Source organism: Pelobates fuscus, chromosome 1 (assembly GCF_036172605.1).
Source record: "Pelobates fuscus isolate aPelFus1 chromosome 1, aPelFus1.pri, whole genome shotgun sequence".
Taxonomy (NCBI): Eukaryota; Metazoa; Chordata; class Amphibia; order Anura; family Pelobatidae; genus Pelobates; species Pelobates fuscus.
Window position 1 is genome coordinate 2,479,878 of NC_086317.1, and position 22,651 is coordinate 2,502,528.

At 45.0% G+C, this 22,651-nt stretch overlaps 1 protein-coding gene across 1 annotated transcript; it reads left to right on the forward strand.

Annotated features, from left to right (window-relative positions):
* Window positions 1–1,080: 1,080 nt before the first annotated feature.
* GATD3 (glutamine amidotransferase class 1 domain containing 3) lies at window positions 1,081–21,563 on the forward strand. Its single transcript, XM_063445777.1, has 7 exons — window positions 1,081–1,299; window positions 8,755–8,807; window positions 10,400–10,510; window positions 16,128–16,247; window positions 19,929–20,021; window positions 20,228–20,381; window positions 21,291–21,563. The coding sequence occupies exons 1-7, from the start codon at window positions 1,204–1,206 to the stop codon at window positions 21,426–21,428; spliced, it is 765 nt and encodes a 254-aa protein (XP_063301847.1). The 5' UTR covers window positions 1,081–1,203; the 3' UTR covers window positions 21,429–21,563.
* Window positions 21,564–22,651: the final 1,088 nt, after the last annotated feature.

Sequence of the window (22,651 nt, forward strand, 5' to 3'; positions counted from 1 at the left end):
TCACGGTGGCGCTGTTCTCTATATTGGGTATAACTGTCATACAGCCTGTTCCCCTCACGGTGGCGCTGTTCTCTATATTGGGTATAACTGTCATACAGCCTGTTCGCCTCACGGTGGCGCTGTTCTCTATATTGGGTATAACTGTCATACAGCCTTTTCCCCTCACGGTGGCGCTGTTCTCTATATTGGGTATAACTGTCATACAGCCTTTTCCCCTCACGGTGGCGCTGTTCTCTATATTGGGTATAACTGTCATACAGCCTGTTCGCCTCACGGTGGCGCTGTTCTCTATATTGGGTATAACTGTCATACAGCCTGTTCGCCTCACGGTGGCGCTGTTCTCTATATTGGGTATAACTGTCATACAGCCTGTTCGCCTCACGGTGGCGCTGTTCTCTATATTGGGTATAACTGTCATACAGCCTTTTCCCCTCACGGTGGCGCTGTTCTCTATATTGGGTATAACTGTCATACAGCCTGTTCGCCTCACGGTGGCGCTGTTCTCTATATTGGGTATAACTGTCATACAGCCTGTTCCCCTCACGGTGGCGCTGTTCTCTATATTGGGTATAACTGTCATACAGCCTTTTCCCCTCACGGTGGCGCTGTTCTCTATATTGGGTATAACTGTCATACAGCCTGTTCGCCTCACGGTGGCGCTGTTCTCTATATTGGGTATAACTGTCATACAGCCTGTTCCCCTCACGGTGGCGCTGTTCTCTATATTGGGTATAACTGTCATACAGCCTGTTCGCCTCACGGTGGCGCTGTTCTCCATACTGGGTTATAACTGTCATACAGCCTTTTCCCCTCACGGTGGCGCTGTTCTCTATATTGGGTATAACTGTCATACAGCCTTTTCCCCTCACGGTGGCGCTGTTCTCTATATTGGGTATAACTGTCATACAGCCTGTTCGCCTCACGGTGGCGCTGTTCACACGCTCTCTCAATCTCCGCTAATTCCCAAAGCTTCAATGCGCCTGATGTCACGAGGTCTACGTACTTAGCGCAGCTTCTTACGCAAATGGCGTAGGTTCGCTAAGGTCACGCAGTTTCCGTAGCTGGAGTACCCTGACCTGTGACGTGTTACGTAGTTAGCGCCGCCAGGTCGGTATTCCCAGCGATCAGTACGCCTGTTGTATAATAGCCGCCCGGTGCAGTTACGCTGGTTGCGCAGTTGTTCCTGAGGTCCCGTTACTCGCCATGTTTCATGTCAGGGTTGCCCGGCTATTACCAACTCTGCTGGGAGGCCGAGCCCTGCACCGCACACAGGGACACCCCGCGGCCAGGGTGGCAGTGGTGGGTTTATAATGGGGTACACAGTGTGTAATATGGGGGACACAGTGTGTAATATGGGGGGGACACAGTGTGTAATATGGGGGGGACACAGTGTGTAATATATGGGGGACACAGTGTGTAATATGGGGGGACACAGTGTGTAATATGGGGGACACAGTGTGTAATATGGGGGGACACAGTGTGTAATATGGGGGACACAGTGTGTAATATGGGGGGGGCACAGTGTGTAATATGGGGGGACACAGTGTGTAATATGGGGGGACACAGTGTGTAATATATGGGGGACACAGTGTGTAATATGGGGGGACACAGTGTGTAATATATGGGGGGACACAGTGTGTAATATATGGGGGGACACAGTGTGTAATATGGGGGGGACACAGTGTGTAATATGGGGGGACACAGTGTGTAATATATGGGGGACACAGTGTGTAATATGGGGGGACACAGTGTGTAATATATGGGGGGACACAGTGTGTAATATATGGGGGACACAGTGTGTAATATGGGGGGACACAGTGTGTAATATGGGGGGACACAGTGTGTAATATGGGGGGACACAGTGTGTAATATGGGGGACACAGTGTGTAATATGGGGGGACACAGTGTGTAATATGGGGGACACAGTGTGTAATATGGGGGGACACAGTGTGTAATATGGGGGGACACAGTGTGTAATATGGGGGACACAGTGTGTAATATGGGGGGACACAGTGTGTAATATGGGGGACACAGTGTGTAATATGGGGGGACACAGTGTGTAATATGGGGGACACAGTGTGTAATATATGGGGGACACAGTGTGTAATATATGGGGGACACAGTGTGTAATATGGGGGACACAGTGTGTAATATGGGGGGACACAGTGTGTAATATGGGGGGACACAGTGTGTAATATATGGGAGACACAGTGTGTAATATGGGGGGACACAGTGTGTAATATGGGGGGGACACAGTGTGTAATATGGGGGGGACACAGTGTGTAATATGGGGGGACACAGTGTGTAATATGGGGGACACAGTGTGTAATATATGGGGGACACAGTGTGTAATATATGGGGGACACAGTGTCTAATATGGGGGACACAGTGTGTAATATGGGGGGACACAGTGTGTAATATGGGGGGACACAGTGTGTAATATATGGGAGACACAGTGTGTAATATGGGGGGGACACAGTGTGTAATATGGGGGGGACACAGTGTGTAATATGGGGGGACACAGTGTGTAATATGGGGGGACACAGTGTGTAATATGGGGGGACACAGTGTGTAATATATGGGGGACACAGTGTGTAATATGGGGGACACAGTGTGTAATATGGGGGGACACAGTGTGTAATATATGGGGGACACAGTGTGTAATATGGGGGGACACAGTGTGTAATATGGGGGGACACAGTGTGTAATATGGGGGGACACAGTGTGTAATATATGGGGGACACAGTGTGTAATATGGGGGACACAGTGTGTAATATGGGGGGACACAGTGTGTAATATATGGGGGACACAGTGTGTAATATGGGGGACACAGTGTGTAATATGGGGGACACAGTGTGTAATATGGGAGACACAGTGTGTAATATGGGGGGACACAGTGTGTAATATGGGGGGACACAGTGTGTAATATGGGGGGGGACACAGTGTGTAATATGGGGGACACAGTGTGTAATATGGGGGGACACAGTGTGTAATATGGGGGGACACAGTGTGTAATATGGGGGGGACACAGTGTGTAATATGGGGGGACACAGTGTGTAATATGGGGGACACAGTGTGTAATATGGGGGACACAGTGTGTAATATGGGGGGGACACAGTGTGTAATATGGGGGGACACAGTGTGTAATATGGGGGACACAGTGTGTAATATGGGGGACACAGTGTGTAATATGGGGGACACAGTGTGTAATATGGGGGACACAGTGTGTAATATGGGGGTACAGTGTGTAATATGGGGGGACACAGTGTGTAATATGGGGGGACACAGTGTGTAATATGGGGGACACAGTGTGTAATATGGGGGACACAGTGTGTAATATGGGGGACACAGTGTGTAATATGGGGGACACAGTGTGTAATATGGGGGGGACACAGTTTGTAATATGGGGGGGACACAGTGTGTAATATGGGGGGACACAGTGTGTAATATGGGGGGACACAGTGTGTAATATGGGGGGACACAGTGTGTAATATGGGGGGACACAGTGTGTAATATGGGGGACACAGTGTGTAATATGGGGGGACACAGTGTGTAATATGGGGGACACAGTGTGTAATATGGGGGGACACAGTGTGTAATATGGGGGGACACAGTGTGTAATATGGGGGACACAGTGTGTAATATGGGGGGACACAGTGTGTAATATGGGGGACACAGTGTGTAATATGGGGGGACACAGTGTGTAATATGGGGGACACAGTGTGTAATATATGGGGGACACAGTGTGTAATATATGGGGGACACAGTGTGTAATATGGGGGACACAGTGTGTAATATGGGGGGACACAGTGTGTAATATGGGGGGACACAGTGTGTAATATATGGGAGACACAGTGTGTAATATGGGGGGACACAGTGTGTAATATGGGGGGGACACAGTGTGTAATATGGGGGGGACACAGTGTGTAATATGGGGGGACACAGTGTGTAATATGGGGGACACAGTGTGTAATATATGGGGGACACAGTGTGTAATATATGGGGGACACAGTGTCTAATATGGGGGACACAGTGTGTAATATGGGGGGACACAGTGTGTAATATGGGGGGACACAGTGTGTAATATATGGGAGACACAGTGTGTAATATGGGGGGGACACAGTGTGTAATATGGGGGGGACACAGTGTGTAATATGGGGGGACACAGTGTGTAATATGGGGGGACACAGTGTGTAATATGGGGGGACACAGTGTGTAATATATGGGGGACACAGTGTGTAATATGGGGGACACAGTGTGTAATATGGGGGGACACAGTGTGTAATATATGGGGGACACAGTGTGTAATATGGGGGGACACAGTGTGTAATATGGGGGGACACAGTGTGTAATATGGGGGGACACAGTGTGTAATATATGGGGGACACAGTGTGTAATATGGGGGACACAGTGTGTAATATGGGGGGACACAGTGTGTAATATATGGGGGACACAGTGTGTAATATGGGGGACACAGTGTGTAATATGGGGGACACAGTGTGTAATATGGGAGACACAGTGTGTAATATGGGGGGGACACAGTGTGTAATATGGGGGGACACAGTGTGTAATATGGGGGGGGACACAGTGTGTAATATGGGGGACACAGTGTGTAATATGGGGGGACACAGTGTGTAATATGGGGGGACACAGTGTGTAATATGGGGGGGACACAGTGTGTAATATGGGGGGACACAGTGTGTAATATGGGGGACACAGTGTGTAATATGGGGGACACAGTGTGTAATATGGGGGGGACACAGTGTGTAATATGGGGGGACACAGTGTGTAATATGGGGGACACAGTGTGTAATATGGGGGACACAGTGTGTAATATGGGGGACACAGTGTGTAATATGGGGGACACAGTGTGTAATATGGGGGTACAGTGTGTAATATGGGGGGACACAGTGTGTAATATGGGGGGACACAGTGTGTAATATGGGGGACACAGTGTGTAATATGGGGGACACAGTGTGTAATATGGGGGACACAGTGTGTAATATGGGGGACACAGTGTGTAATATGGGGGGGACACAGTTTGTAATATGGGGGGGACACAGTGTGTAATATGGGGGGACACAGTGTGTAATATGGGGGGACACAGTGTGTAATATGGGGGGACACAGTGTGTAATATGGGAGACACAGTGTGTAATATGGGGGGGACACAGTGTGTAATATGGGGGGACACAGTGTGTAATATGGGGGGGACACAGTGTGTAATATGGGGGGACACAGTGTGTAATATGGGGGACACAGTGTGTAATATGGGGGGACACAGTGTGTAATATGGGGGGACACAGTGTGTAATATGGGGGGGACACAGTGTGTAATATGGGGGGACACAGTGTGTAATATGGGGGGACACAGTGTGTAATATGGGGGGACACAGTGTGTAATATGGGGGGACACAGTGTGTAATATGGGAGACACAGTGTGTAATATGGGGGGGACACAGTGTGTAATATGGGGGGACACAGTGTGTAATATGGGGGGGACACAGTGTGTAATATGGGGGACACAGTGTGTAATATGGGGGGACACAGTGTGTAATATGGGGGACACAGTGTGTAATATGGGGGGACACAGTGTGTAATATGGGGGGGACACAGTGTGTAATATGGGGGGACACAGTGTGTAATATGGGGGACACAGTGTGTAATATGGGGGACACAGTGTGTAATATGGGGGGACACAGTGTGTAATATGGGGGGACACAGTGTGTAATATGGGGGACACAGTGTGTAATATGGGGGACACAGTGTGTAATATGGGGGACACAGTGTGTAATATGGGGGTACAGTGTGTAATATGGGGGGACACAGTGTGTAATATGGGGGGACACAGTGTGTAATATGGGGGACACAGTGTGTAATGGGGGGGACACAGTGTGTAATATGGGGGGGACACAGTGTGTAATATGGGGGGGACACAGTGTGTAATATGGGGGGACACAGTGTGTAATATGGGGGGACACAGTGTGTAATATGGGGGGACACAGTGTGTAATATGGGAGACACAGTGTGTAATATGGGGGGACACAGTGTGTAATATGGGGGGGGACACAGTGTGTAATATGGGGGGGGACACAGTGTGTAATATGGGGGGACACAGTGTGTAATATGGGGGACACAGTGTGTAATATGGGGGACAGTGTGTAATATGGGGGACACAGTGTGTAATATGGGGGGACACAGTGTGTAATATGGGGGGACACAGTGTGTAATATGGGGGGACACAGTGTGTAATATGGGGGACACAGTGTGTAATATGGGGGGACACAGTGTGTAATATGGGGGACACAGTGTGTAATATATGGGGGACACAGTGTGTAATATATGGGGGACACAGTGTGTAATATGGGGGACACAGTGTGTAATATGGGGGGACACAGTGTGTAATATGGGGGGACACAGTGTGTAATATGGGGGGGACACAGTGTGTAATATGGGGGACACAGTGTGTAATATGGGGGGACACAGTGTGTAATATGGGGGGACACAGTGTGTAATATGGGGGGACACAGTGTGTAATATGGGGGGGACACAGTGTGTAATATGGGGGGGACACAGTGTGTAATATGGGGGGACACAGTGTGTAATATGGGGGACACAGTGTGTAATATGGGGGGACACAGTGTGTAATATGGGGGGGACACAGTGTGTAATATGGGGGGACACAGTGTGTAATATGGGGGACACAGTGTGTAATATGGGGGGACACAGTGTGTAATATGGGGGGACACAGTGTGTAATATGGGGGGACACAGTGTGTAATATGGGGGGACACAGTGTGTAATATGGGGGGGACACAGTGTGTAATATGGGGGGACACAGTGTGTAATATGGGGGGGACACAGTGTGTAATATGGGGGGGACACAGTGTGTAATATGGGGGGACACAGTGTGTAATATGGGGGGACACAGTGTGTAATATGGGGGGACACAGTGTGTATTATGGGGGACACACAGTGTGTATTATGGGGGACACACAGTGTGTAATATGGGGGACACAGTGTGTAATATGGGGGGACACAGTGTGTAATATGGGGGACACAGTGTGTAATATGGGGGGGACACAGTGTGTAATATGGGGGACACAGTGTGTAATATGGGGGGGACACAGTGTGTAATATGGGGGACACAGTGTGTAATATGGGGGACACAGTGTGTAATATGGGGGGACACAGTGTGTAATATGGGGGGACACAGTGTGTAATATGGGGGGACACAGTGTGTAATATGGGGGGGACACAGTGTGTAATATGGGGGGGACACAGTGTGTAATATGGGGGGACACAGTGTGTAATATGGGGGGACACAGTGTGTAATATGGGGGGACACAGTGTGTAATATGGGGGTACAGTGTGTAATATGGGGGGACACAGTGTGTAATATGGGGGGACACAGTGTGTAATATGGGGGGACACAGTGTGTAATATGGGGGGACACAGTGTGTAATATGGGGGGGACACAGTGTGTAATATGGGGGGGACACAGTGTGTAATATGGGGGGACACAGTGTGTAATATGGGGGGACACAGTGTGTAATATGGGGGGGACACAGTGTGTAATATGGGGGGACACAGTGTGTAATATGGGGGGACACTGTGTAATATGGGGGGACACAGTGTGTAATATGGGGGGACACAGTGTGTAATATGGGGGGACACAGTGTGTAATATGGGGGGGACACAGTGTGTAATATGGGGGGGGACAGTGTGTAATATGGGGGGGACACAGTGTGTAATATGGGGGGACACAGTGTGTAATATGGGGGGACACAGTGTGTAATATGGGGGGACACAGTGTGTAATATGGGGGGGACACAGTGTGTAATATGGGGGACACAGTGTGTAATATGGGGGGACACAGTGTGTAATATGGGGGTACACAGTGTGTAATATGGGGGGGACACAGTGTGTAATATGGGGGGACACAGTGTGTAATATGGGGGTACACAGTGTGTAGTATGGGGGTACACAGTGTGTAGTATGGGGGACACAGTGTGCAGTATGGGGGGACACAGTGTGCAATATGGGGGGACACAGTGTGCAATTGGGGGGGACACAGTGTGGAATATGTGGGGGGACACAGTGTTGAATATGTGGGGGGACACAGTGTTGAATATGTGGGGGGACACAGTGTGGAATATGTGGGGGGACACAGTGTGGAATATGTGGGGGGACACAGTGTGGAATATGTGGGGGGACACAGTGTGGAATATGTGGGGGGACACAGTGTGGAATATGTGGGGGGACACAGTGTGGAATATGTGGGGGGTCACAGTGTGGAATATGTGGGGGGTCACAGTGTGGAATATGTGGGGGGTCACAGTGTGGAATATGTGGGGGGTCACAGTGTGGAATATGTGGGGGGTCACAGTGTGGAATATGTGGGGGGACACAGTGTGGAATATATGGGGGGACACAGTGTGGAATATGTGGGGGGACACAGTGTGTAATATGGGGGGGACACAGTGTGTAATATGGGCATACGGTGTTTGATACGGGAGCACTGTGTGATATGAGGGTACTGTGTGTGTGGTATGGGGGTAACGAGCATAGTGTTGCGGTACCAAGTATCGTATGTAGGTACTGACTTTATAATATACGAATTCTGTGAACGATAATGTTTATGGAAATCCTGCCATACATGGCAATGACCGCATGAGCTTTTTACCCCATGTGTGTCGTAGGCGTTCATCATTGATGCTTAGAGGGAACTCTGCTTAATGTTTGCTCTCTGTGCAGGTCCTGTCTGGCTGCGGTGTTTACGATGGGTCCGAAATCCATGAGGCGTCTGCGTGAGTATTCTCAAATGTATTGTGATCAGGGTAATGAATTAATCACGTCCATACTTGACTAGACTGACCATGGCGACTATTCTCTGAGCCCTCAACATACATACTGCGGCAGATCCACCACATTATTGTGTCACATGGTCTTATGGAGGTAAAATATAAATGTATTTACTCCAACATTCCCCGTTACCCCATCTCGTGCTGCGAGGTAAGACAGAGATTAATGTATCACTTCTCAGCTAGAACCCCAACATTCCCCGTTACCCCATCTCGTGCTGCGAGGTAAGACAGAGATTAATGTATCACTTCTCAGCTAGAACCCCAACATTCCCTGTTACCCCATCTCGTGCTGCGAGGTAAGACAGAGATTAATGTATCACTTCTCAGCTAGAACCCCAACATTCCCCGTTACCCCATCTCCAGCTGCGAGGTAAGACAGAGATTAATGTATCACTTCTCAGCTAGAACCCCAACATTCCCCGTTACCCCATCTCGTGCTGCGAGGTAAGACAGAGATTAATGTATCACTTCTCAGCTAGAACCCCAACATTCCCCGTTACCCCATCTCGTGCTGCGAGGTAAGACAGAGATTAATGTATCACTTCTCAGCTAGAACCCCAACATTCCCTGTTACCCCATCTTGTGCTGCGAGGTAAGACAGAGATTAATGTATCACTTCTCAGCTAGAACCCCAACATTCCCCGTTACCCCATCTCCAGCTGCGAGGTAAGACAGAGATTAATGTATCACTTCTCAGCTAGAACCCCAACATTCCCTGTTACCCCATCTCGTGCTGCGAGGTAAGACAGAGATTAATGTATCACTTCTCAGCTAGAACCCCAACATTCCCCGTTACCCCAATGTGTGCTGCGAGGTAAGACAGAGATTAATGTATCACTTCTCAGCTAGAACCCCAACATTCCCCGTTACCCCATCTCGTGCTGCGAGGTAAGACAGAGATTAATGTATCACTTCTCAGCTAGAACCCCAACATTCCCTGTTACCCCATCTCGTGCTGCGAGGTAAGACAGAGATTAATGTATCACTTCTCAGCTAGAACCCCAACATTCCCCGTTACCCCATCTCGTGCTGCGAGGTAAGACAGAGATTAATGTATCACTTCTCAGCTAGAACCCCAACATTCCCCGTTACCCCATCTCGTGCTGCGAGGTAAGACAGAGATTAATGTATCACTTCTCAGCTAGAACCCCAACATTCCCCATTACCCCATCTTGTGCTGCGAGGTAAGACAGAGATTAATGTATCACTTCTAAGCTAGAACCCCAACATTCCCCGTTACCCCATCTCGTGCTGCGAGGTAAGACAGAGATTAATGTATCACTTCTCAGCTAGAACCCCAACATTCCCCGTTACCCCATCTCGTGCTGCGAAGTAAGACAGAGATTAATGTATCACTTCTCAGCTAGAACCCCAACATTCCCCGTTACCCCATCTCGTGCTGCGAAGTAAGACAGAGATTAATGTATCACTTCTCAGCTAGAACCCCAACATTCCCTGTCACCCCATCCTCTTCTCTTAACCCAGCTATTTCCGTCCCAGATGCGATGGCTTTTTGTTTTGTACTCTCTCTGCAGAATCCTTGTCCACCTGAGCCGTGCGGGGGCCAATGTGAAGATCTTTGCTCCAGATACCTCCCAGATGCATGTTATTGATCACAGTAAAGGTCAGCCCACACAGGAGAGCAGGTACACACGTCCAGCGCGCAGTATTCACTAGAAACCTTGTTAATAAATAGTATGTGCGCAATGGGGTGTTCTGATAATGATTACAGCACTGGACAGGCTCATTTGGCAGCGAGAGGAATTTGCAATTTTTCCGATCTCAGGAAAGGTTTTATGAATGGGGTTCCCTCTAGCCAGATGTGAAACTTTGAACAGAAAATTCATCTGTATTTTTCCCCAGACCTCCTGGCTATACGCACTTTAGTGCTGCTACACAGGACTTCGGATTCAGGAGATTATTATTCTGCTTAGAGTCATAACCAGAAAATAGCACTAATACTAATCCAGAGGGGAATAGTTACATAGTTACCTAGCTACATAGCTACATAGCTGCATAGCTACATAGCTACATAGCTACATAGCTACATAGTTACATAGCTACATAGTTACCTAGTTACATAGCTACATAGTTACCTAGTTACATAGCTACATAGTTACATAGCTACATAGTTACATAGCTACATAGTTACCTAGTTACATAGCTACATAGTTACATAGTTACCTAGTTACCTAGTTACATTGCTACATAGTTACCTAGTTACATAGCTACATAGTTACATAGTTACATTGCTACATAGTTACACTGCTACATAGTTACCTAGTTACCTAGTTACCTAGTTACCTAGCTACTTAGTTGCATAGTTGCATAGTTGCATAGTTGCATAGCTGCATAGCTACATAGCTACATTGCTACCTAGTTACCTAGCTACCTAGCTACATAGTTACATAGTTACATAGCTACATAGTTACATAGCTACATAGTTACATAGCTACATAGCTACATAGCTACATAGCTACATAGCTACATAGCTACATAGTTACATAGCTACATAGCTACATAGTTACATAGCTACATAGTTACCTAGATACATAGCTACATAGCTACATAGCTACATAGTTACATAGCTACATAGTTACTTAGTTACATAGTTACATAGCTACATAGTTACATAGCTACATAGTTACATAGTTACATTGCTACATAGTTACATAGCTACATAGTTACACTGCTACATAGCTACATAGTTACATAGTTACATAGTTACACTGCTACATAGTTACATAGTTACACTGCTACATAGTTACATAGTTACACTGCTACATAGTTACATAGTTACACTGCTACATAGCTACATAGTTACATTGCTACATAGTTACACTGCTACATAGCTACCTAGTTACTTAGTTACCTAGTTACCTAGCTACATAGCTACATAGCTACATAGTTACATAGTTACATAGTTACATAGCTACATAGTTACCTAGCTACATAGTTACATAGCTACATAGTTACCTAGCTACCTAGCTACATAGCTACCTAGCTACATAGCTACCTAGCTACATTGCTACATAGCTACAGAGTTACATAGCTACATAGTTACATAGCTACATAGTTACATAGCTACATAGTTACATAGTTACACTGCTACATAGCTACACAGTTACATAGTTACACTGCTACATAGCTACATAGTTACACTGCTACATAGTTACATAGTTACATAGCTACATAGTTACATAGCTACATAGTTACACTGCTACATAGCTACATAGCTACATAGCTACATAGCTACATAGCTACATAGCTACATAGTTACATAGCTACATAGTTACATAGCTACATAGTTACATAGCTACATAGTTACATAGCTACATAGTTACATAGCTACATAGTTACATAGCTACATAGTTACATAGCTACATAGTTACATAGCTACATAGTTACATAGCTACATAGTTACATAGCTACCTAGTTACCTAGTTACCTAGTTACCTAGTTACCTAGCTACATAGCTACATAGCTACATAGTTACATAGTTACATAGCTACATAGCTACATAGTTACATAGCTACATAGTTACATAGCTACATAGCTACAAAGCTACATAGCTACATAGCTACCTAGTTACATAGCTACATAGTTACATGGTTACATAGCTACATAGTTACATGGTTACATAGCTACATAGTTACATAGTTACCTAGTTACACTGCTACATAGTTACACTGCTACATAGCTACATAGCTACATAGCTACATAGTTACATAGTTACATAGCTACATAGTTACATAGTTACATAGCTACATAGTTACATAGCTACATAGTTACCTAGTTACCTAGTTACCTAGTTACATAGTTACATAGTTACATAGTTACATAGTTGCATAGCTACATAGCTACATGGCTACATAGTTACATGGCTACATAGTTACATAGCTACATAGTTACATAGTTACACTGCTACATAGCTACATAGTTACACTGCTACATAGTTACATTGCTACATAGTTACACTGCTACATAGCTACATAGTTACATAGCTACATAGTTACATAGCTACATAGTTACATAGCTACATAGTTACATAGCTACATAGTTACATAGCTACATAGTTACATAGTTACATTGCTACATAGTTACATTGCTACATAGTTACACTGCTACATAGCTACATAGTTACCTAGTTACCTAGTTACCTAGTTACCTAGTTACCTAGTTACATAGTTACCTAGTTGCATAGTTGCATAGTTGCATAGTTGCATAGCTACATAGCTACATAGCTACATAGCTACCTAGTTACATAGCTACATAGTTACATAGTTACATAGTTACATTGCTACATAGTTACCTAGTTACATAGTTACACTGCTACATAGTTACATAGTTACATTGCTACATAGTTACCTAGTTACATAGTTACACTGCTACATAGCTACATAGTTACATAGTTACATAGTTACATAGTTGCATAGTTGCATAGCTACATAGTTACATAGCTACATAGCTACCTAGTTACCTAGCTACATAGTTACCTAGTTACATAGTTACATAGTTACCTAGCTACATAGTTACCTAGCTACATAGTTACCTAGTTACATAGCTACATAGTTACATAGCTACATTGCTACATAGCTACATAGTTACATAGTTACACTGCTACATAGTTACATAGTTACATTGCTACATAGTTACACTGCTACATAGCTACATAGCTACATAGCTACATAGTTACATAGTTACATAGCTACATAGTTACATAGCTACATAGTTACATAGCTACATAGTTACATTGCTACATTGCTACATAGTTACACTGCTACACTGCTACATAGCTACATAGTTACATAGCTACATTGCTACATAGCTACCTAGTTACCTAGTTACATAGTTACATAGCTACATAGTTACATAGCTACATAGCTACATAGTTACACTGCTACATAGTTACACTGCTACATAGCTACATAGCTACATAGCTACATAGTTACATAGTTACATAGCTACATAGTTACATAGCTACATAGTTACATAGCTACATAGTTACATTGCTACATTGCTACATAGTTACACTGCTACACTGCTACATAGCTACATAGCTACATAGCTACATAGTTACATTGCTACATTGCTACATAGCTACCTAGTTACCTAGTTACATAGTTACATAGCTACATAGTTACATAGCTACATAGTTACACTGCTACATAGTTACACTGCTACATAGCTACATAGCTACATAGTTACATAGCTACATTGTTACATAGTTACCTAGTTACATAGCTACATAGCTACATAGTTACATAGTTATATAGTTACATAGCTACATAGCTACATAGCTACATAGCTACATAGCTACATAGTTACATAGCTACATAGCTACATAGCTACATAGCTACATAGCTACATAGCTACATAGCTACATAGCTACATAGTTACATAGCTACATAGTTACATAGTTACACTGCTACATAGTTACATAGTTACACTGCTACATAGCTACATAGCTACATAGTTACATAGTTACATAGTTACATAGCTACATAGTTACACTGCTACATAGTTACATAGTTACACTGCTACATAGTTACACTGCTACATTGCTACATAGTTACACTGCTACATAGCTACATAGCTACATAGTTAGTTACATAGTTACATAGTTACATAGCTACATAGCTACATAGTTACATAGCTACATAGCTACATAGTTACATAGCTACATAGCTACATTGCTACATAGCTACATAGTTACATATTACCTAGTTACCTAGTTACATTGCTACATAGTTACATTGCTACATAGTTGCATTGCTACATAGTTACATAGCTACATAGTTACATAGCTACATAGCTACATAGCTACATAGTTACATAGTTACATAGTTACATAGTTACATAGTTACATAGCTACATAGCTACATAGCTACATAGTTACATAGTTACATAGTTACATAGCTACATAGTTATATAGTTATATAGTTATATAGTTATATAGTTATATAGTTACATAGCTACCTAGCTACATAGCTGATAAAAAAACTTGCGTCCATCAGGTTCAGCCTTCCTCACATATGCTTTTGCTGTTGATCCAAAAGAAGGCAAAAAACCTAGTCTGAAGCGCTTCCAATTTTGCAACAAACTAGGAAAAAATTCCTTCTTGACCCCAAAATAGCAGTCAGATGTCTCCTTGGATCAAGCAGCTATTACCCCACTAATTAGAAATTATATCCCTGTATGCTGTGCTTTTGCAAGTATTTATCCAATTTCAGTTTAAACATCTGTATAGACTCTGACAAAACCACCTCTTCAGGCAGAGAATTCCATATCCTTATTGCTCTTACTGTATAAAAACCTTTTCTTTGCCTTAGATAAAATCTCCTTTCTTCCAGCCTAAATGTGTGACCTTGTGTCCTATGTATAGCCCTGTTTATGAATAGATTTCCAGATAAAGGTTTGTACTGGCCCCGAATATATTTGTATAATGTTATCATATCCCCTCTGAGGCGTTTATACAGATTGAGAATGCTGAGTGTATTCCCTACAAAGAAAGTCCAAACATGACTGGTGCACCTTCAGCTGTGTCTAAGTCACAGACAGGTCTTGTAAGGTGACAATACCAGACATATAGACATTATTTCTGTGCCAGACGTACAGCAAGATCAACCTAGAATCCCGACAGTCTCTCCTACACTGCATCCTGGACTTCTGTCGGGCAAAGTCAAGATGGGCACAAAGAGTATGAGATCTCCAGTATGCAAATTCCGGGTACATGGGAGTCCAGATCTGTTGCTATTTACTTGCCGGGGCTCCCATGAAACAGGTTACTGTAAAGGCAAAGTGAAGAACTGGATTCATGTTTAACTATCTCTTGGTGTAAATGATTTATATCTTTATTTATATGTATGCACTGTGACTATTTTGGGTTTAGAACGATTTAACCTTTATTAAGTTCTGCCGTTGTCTGGTAAAGAATTGGATTTCCTGAATTTAATGGTAAAGTTGATTCCTAGTTGTATCTGTTTCAGTGAGTATTAAATTGCCCTGGTGGTGGCAGCTTTTGGTACAATAGTTGAGTATAGGTGTGGTTGTTTTTTTCTATCAATATGTTTGGTCTAGTGCAGATGGTAAATCGCTATTGATTGTTTGTTGTGTGTTTTTGTATTGTTCTGACAAATCAAACAAAGATAAAGTACAGCAGTTTGTCGTTGACACAGGCCGGTGAACGTATGGTGACATACAATGTTACATAAGATTGCATGACAAACAGATATTTTCGTTCTAACTGTAATTTATTTCCAGGAACGTGTTGGTGGAGTCGGCTCGAATCGCACGCGGTGACATCACAGCTTTGTCCAGTCTGAACGTGCAGGATCATGATGCGGTCATATTCCCAGGAGGATTTGGAGCGGCAAAGAACCTGTGAGCATTATGGGACTTCTGTTCAGAGGAAGACCTCACTCAGACCTTCTGCTAATCAGAAATGATGTTTCCATCTATCGGAATGAATATTACTGTGTAAATCCAGGCTTCATGTGCAAGATGTATTACTCTTGGCTGGGTGCTGCAGACATAAATTACCTCCGTCCTAGTAATAAACATGTGTGTTATATTAAATTGGGTGATAGTAACATCCCCAGGACGTACTTGGAAATCAAAGCAATCTGAATGTACCTTTCCTGGTTAAATACTTTATTATTATTATTATGATTCTTATATGGGCTGCTATACAGCTCTGCAATGGAGTGCAAACCCAAGAATGGTCTTCAGGCCGTGCAACTACCGAACTGAGACCACCCCCCTGGCTCGTTAAACTTCAAAGAATGCCTCAATTGAACCCTCTACCTGTGCGGCCGGCATTCGTAATACCGAACGCCACGTGGCTGAGAAAACGGCGGCCATCCTTTTTTATGCTAACAAAGGCAGTGGGACTTGGTCATCGAGTGTCTGGAACTAGAATCGGACACTCGACTTCCCGAACACCGGTCTCAACAAGCAAACTGTTACGACACTCACCGCCAGGGGAACGGAGCCGCCGTTTAGTAGATAATCCCCTTTCTCCAGAAATGCAGTTTTAGTCCAACCGATCGTAAAACTCCCGAACGGAGCATACGAATGCGGCAACTCCCGATCAGCAATCCATCCGAAATCCTTCCACAGCTAGAAATAAATGAAAACGCTGTCCCACTAGTAAATCCCTCCACAAACGAGACAAAGCTCCGTCTTGAAGGTCAAACAGGAATGTGTTTAATGGGGGCTACCTGCCCGGTATTTATGCGGGTCTCCACAAGGTGGACACTCCCCTGGGGGACCTTGTGGAAGACTGTACAAGTTATTGGACAGTAGCCAATCGCAGTGGCTTCAATACAAGCCCTTCCCATTTTACCCATAAATCCTTCTTCTCTATCCCGGAGATAATTAAGAAGAAACCCAATTATCTCCAAGGATAGAGACCATCGCCATTTTAAAACATAATAAGAAAAATACAATAAAATACATAAAGTCAGAAATACCGAATGCATATGGTTCGTGTAACGTATCCCCAGATAGCCTGGATCTGAGGGCATATTCCTACCGAATAGCGCTCAGATCCGATGTACATAGTTCAATCGCCATGGAGTCAAAGTCTCTCACAAGTCCTTCGGTATACGAATGACTCCATGGGACGGCTACCTAGGTAAAGTCCATACGAATGATAGAAACTCCCGAACTGACCGGTGTTTGTACGCCTCAACGAAATAGAAGGTGGGCGGCAGCCTCCAGCGGTGTTCGGCAAATAAAGTATCCGTTTTTAGTTCCATAGGTTTTGCACCGAACACCGCTGATTCTCCTCGTGTCCAAAATGGCCGCCGCCTCGTGGTCGGCATACGAACGATGACCACCCGTACGAATGGAATGGAGAGGTGTTCTAATTGTGGTCAAGGTGTTAACAAGCAGCACACTTCTCTCCTGGGTGGCTGTTTGTTCGGTAGTTTCAATCGGTACTAGGGAAAACAGACAAACAAGGAAATCCATGAAATCAAGGCAAACAGACGAACCAGCAATATAAGTCTATACAGATGGGTTCGTCACACAAACGCTGGATCTTTATTTCCCGAACAGCTAGAAGAGCGCTGTTCGGTACTTTTGTTCATTCAAATGAGGGGGACAATCGCTGCTAAGAGCCAGGGGAAACCATTCATGGAATTATTCTTTTTTTACCACTTAACGAAATAGACCGGCAAAACTACTTAAACTCATGGAACTATTTTGGGCAGCCACCTCGCGGTTAGCCGGTCCCAAAAGACTTCCATATTTGTTTTGAGGACCCCTGAACCGATCTGGGTGAAATTTTAATATGTTGGTCAACCAGATCGGGGCTATCAGGGGACATATTGTTTGTGGGGATACCATATGCCTAAAGGGGTGTTCTGAATATTGAGGATGTAACGGAACTCCCCGTTCTCCGACCGAGTACCCTCCATTGATGGACGCTTCCTAGCTTGCGCCGAGGACCACAACGACCGCAGACTCCACAACCGCCGTAGCTTAACTAGAGTCTCGCCGTCTTCTGTCCACCCTGGATCAGCTTCTGTCCTCCCGGACTGTGTGGGGAAGCCCTCTCCTCCAGGAGAGCGTATCAGGAACAAGCTCTTAAAAGAGCTAAGTGGTTAAAGCTCACAGGAGTATGCAGAGCATAGCAATCCCCATGTGGATATAGCTGTCTCCTCCAATCACGAGACAAGATTACGTGTTGAGGGTGAAGAAGAACTGACGGTACTATCACATACAGCCTCTTTTATTCACATTCTACAAACATAGTATTGCCCACAGGGTTTTAAAGAACAACCAATCAACACATTACAACACAGCTAACACTCCCATTCATTACATCAGAAATCCTCCCCTCTGCCTGTGATACAATTATCTCAACACAATAGACTAACTTAATTATCACAGGCAGGAAAATACAGTATTATAAAACATATCACAGGGACCCAAAAACATGCAATAACCCCATAAAAAATATTCACCCAGATCCGTTCAGTAGTTTGGAAGATACGGTTTAATGCAGATTCTGCAGAACATATACAGGCTATATGAAAAATAATTACTGTATAATGTGTCCCCTGTTGTATAGTTTAAAATTACTGCACGTCGAGATGGCACCGTGTAGAAAAGTCCAAACAGTGTCTGTGAGTTAAAATGGCCGCCATCCATTGTTCTCACCATGTGCTTCATCCATTGTTCTCACCATGTGCCTCTGATACATGAACTGGTGGCCACCAAGTAACTCCACAGTTTGTCTGGTAGTCTATCCAGCCGAACCAACAGATGAAACACATGGGGAACAATGCAACAAACGAAGGGAATCATAAAAAAATATGGACAATAGTCATATTTGTGCACAATCTCCAGTTTTGTCACAGGGCACAAATAGTGTTTTCAAATGCCATATATCCCAGGGCCATAGTCAGAAGGTAGGAGGCGGGCAAGCAGCCCCCTCCAAGAACATGTGGCGAGGTCTGTTCCGCCACAGGGGAAAATTGTAATTTTTCTGCCAGGAGATAATCAAGTTATTACCTTATCAGACTTGATTATCAACAGGACTAGGGGAGGGAATTGTATGTTTGTGCTGGGTGTGTTTTCCTGTTCTCCTGTAACTGATTGGTTATACTGTGTCCCACCCTGTGGGATGTCCCCTTTGCATGGGGACTTGCATAAAAGCCTGTGTGTGGTCATTAAAAGCTAGTTCTGTTGTACCCTTCTTCTTGACTTCGGCTGATGTTTGGGGATTCTAATGCTTTATTAAGGGAATCATCTTGTAAAGCTATTGTATTTGTATGGATTTCATTTATTTCATCTACCGAATGGAGAGCTATAATCCCTGATGCTCTGGCGGTTTGGGAGGAAACTACCGAATGAGGATTGGATATACTAGGTTTCCTTAAACTACGTAATCATTATATTTACTTATAATTTCCCACAAAGTGGAGTGACCTCCCAAGGAGGGCCATTCTTCAGTGGGAGTTGTCGGGTTAGCCCATAATGTAATTGTATGGGAGAGTGGGGTTATCAGGGGACTATGACTATAGTACAGTTATTTTTTTCTTTGTTTTACAGATCCTCCTTTGCTGTGGACGGGGAGTCATGTGGCATTAATTCAGATGTGGAACGTGTTCTGAAGGATTTTAACAAATCAAAGAAACCTATTGGGTAAGATGTAACTTACTGTACAACTGGATTTACTCTGGTGTCCGAAGCGCACTGCCCAGCCTGGCTCCCGCCCTGTGTCCAAGGCGCAGTGCCCAGCCTGGCTCCCTCACCGTGTCCGAGGCGCACTGCCCGGCTACTTCTTTATTTCATGTGACAAGTTTACCTGCAGCCTTGCATTGTCTTATCTCTTCCTTTTTTAATTGTAGCTTGTGCTGTATTGCTCCTGTCTTGGCTGCTAAGGTTATTCCTGGGGTGGAGATTACCGTGGGGCAAGAAGAGGAACATGGTGGCAAATGGCCATATGCAGGCACCGCAAAATCCATCGGTGCTCTTGGAGGTAAACACTGCGCCAAGGACGTGCACATATCCTTTTCAAGCATGAGACAAGTGGAAGATGTGGGCAAACTAGGGTGTAAAGATCGAGGAGAGAATGGAGCTATGGTATTGGAGAGGAGTGGAGGGAGCTATGGTATTGGAATGGAGGGAGAGGTAAAGACCATTCTGTCCTCCTGTTTGAGTAAACATTATAAGGTCACTAGCTGCTGTGGCTCACCACAGATAACTAGCTCTAATTACTAATCTATCCTAAATTCAGAATTGAAGTGGGGTTGGGGTCGAAGCTGGGCTCGGATTATGGGGTCAGAGATGAGGTTGGGGACAGGGCTGAGCTTGGATGATGAGGTCAGAGATGAGGTTGGGGTGAGGGCTGGGATGACTAGGTCAGGCATGAGGTTGGAATCGGGGCTGGGTTTGGATGATGTAGGTCAGAGATGAGGTTGGGGGGTCAGGCCTGGGTTGAGTTGATGGGGTCAGGCATGAGGTTGGGGTCAGAGCTGGGTTGAGTTGTTGGGGTCAGGCATGAGGTTGGAGTCGGGGCTGGGCGGGGTTTGGATGATGGGGGGTCAGAGATGATGCTGGGGTCAGAGATGAACTTGGAGTCGGGACTGTGCTCGGTTGATGAGCATTAGAGATGAGGTTTGGGGCTGGGTTGGGATGTTGGGGTCGGGACTGGGCTGGGCTTGGATGATGGGGTCAGGGCTGGTCTCGACTGATGGGGTCCAAGATGAGGTTGGGGTCAGATGATGGGGTTAGAGATTAGGTTGGGGTCAGGGCTGGGCTGTGCTGTGTTGGGCTGGGATGGTTGGGGTCAGCGCTGGGATCCGATGATGTGGTCAGAGATGAGACTGTGGCTTGGTTTGGATGACCGAGTCAAAGTTTTGAATGGTTAGAACGATTTGTTGTCAGTATTGTCTTTAACTCATCCTCCATCACGAGGTCCATGTGGATAAGCGACACAGTGTAGTCACCACACCTGCGTTTATGTGCAATGCACCTCTGCATAAGATATTCGATGGGATTGGGGCCATGGTTACTGGAGTCCTGAAACTAACTGAGAAGAAATCCTAGCTGTACCTTTAAATATTGCACAATGTCAGGATGAGGGCTGGACACATGAAAATGTCATGCTACACGTGAACAAGAAGAAATCCGAGAGCAGACATTATCAAAACTGAACTAATAAACATTCAAACCTTCTATTAATCACGTCCTTCATCTAAGATTCATTCGCATTGTGTTATACAGAGAGAAAAGGTTACTGCAAGCGTGTTATACAGAGATAGAAAGGGTTACAGCGAGCGTGTTATACAGAGAGAGAAAGGGTTACAGCGAGCGTGTTATACAGAGAGAGAAAGGGTTACAGCGAGCGTGTTATACAGAGAGAGAAAGGGTTACAGCGAGCGTGTTATACAGAGAGAGAAAGGGTTACAGCGAGCATGTTATACAGAGAGAGAAAGGGTTACAGCGAGCGTGTTATACAGAGAGAGAAAGGGTTACAGCGAGCGTGTTATACAGAGAGAGAAAGGGTTACAGCGAGCGTGTTATACAGAGAGAGAGGGGGTTACAGCGAGCGTGTTATACAGAGAGAGAAAGGGTTACAGAGAGCGTGTTATACAGAGAGAGAAAGGGTTACAGCGAGCGTGTTATACAGAGAGAGAAAGGGTTACAGCGAGCGTGTTATACAGATAGAGAAAGGGTTACAGCGAGCGTGTTATACAGAGAGAGAAAGGGTTACAGCGAGCGTGTTATACAGAGAGAGAAAGGGTTACAGCGAGCGTGTTATACAGAGAGAGAAAGGGTTACAGCGAGCGTGTTATACAGAGAGAGAAAGGGTTACAGCGAGCGTGTTATACAGAGAGAGAAAGGGTTACAGCGAGCGTGTTATACAGAGAGAGAAAGGGTTACAGCGAGCGTGTTATACAGAGAGAGAAAGGGTTACAGCGAGCGTGTTATACAGAGAGAGGGAGAGATGTGTTATACAGAGAGAGAAAGGGTTACAGCGAGCATGTTATACAGAGAGAGAAAGGGTTACAGCGAGCGTGTTATACAGAGAGAGAAAGGGTTACAGCGAGCGTGTTATACAGAGAGAGAAAGGGTTACAGCGAGCGTGTTATACAGAGAGAGAAAGGGTTACAGCGAGCGTGTTATACAGAGAGAGAAAGGGTTACAGCGAGCGTGTTATACAGAGAGAGAAAGGGTTACAGCGAGCGTGTTATACAGAGAGAGAAAGGGTTACAGCGAGCGTGTTATACAGAGAGAGAAAGGGTTACAGCGAGCGTGTTATACAGAGA

Bases quoted from the DNA above. Each gene is read 5' to 3' on its own strand.
- GATD3 (XM_063445777.1), top strand. From the start codon at position 1,204: ATGTTTCATGTCAGGGTTGCCCGGCTATTACCAACTCTGCTGGGAGGC. The intron at 8,808-10,399 runs GTGAGTATTCTC...CTCTCTCTGCAG, and splicing joins GAAATCCATGAGGCGTCTGC to AATCCTTGTCCACCTGAGCC. The intron at 20,382-21,290 runs CACATATCCTTT...CTCATCCTCCAT, and splicing joins AACACTGCGCCAAGGACGTG to CACGAGGTCCATGTGGATAA.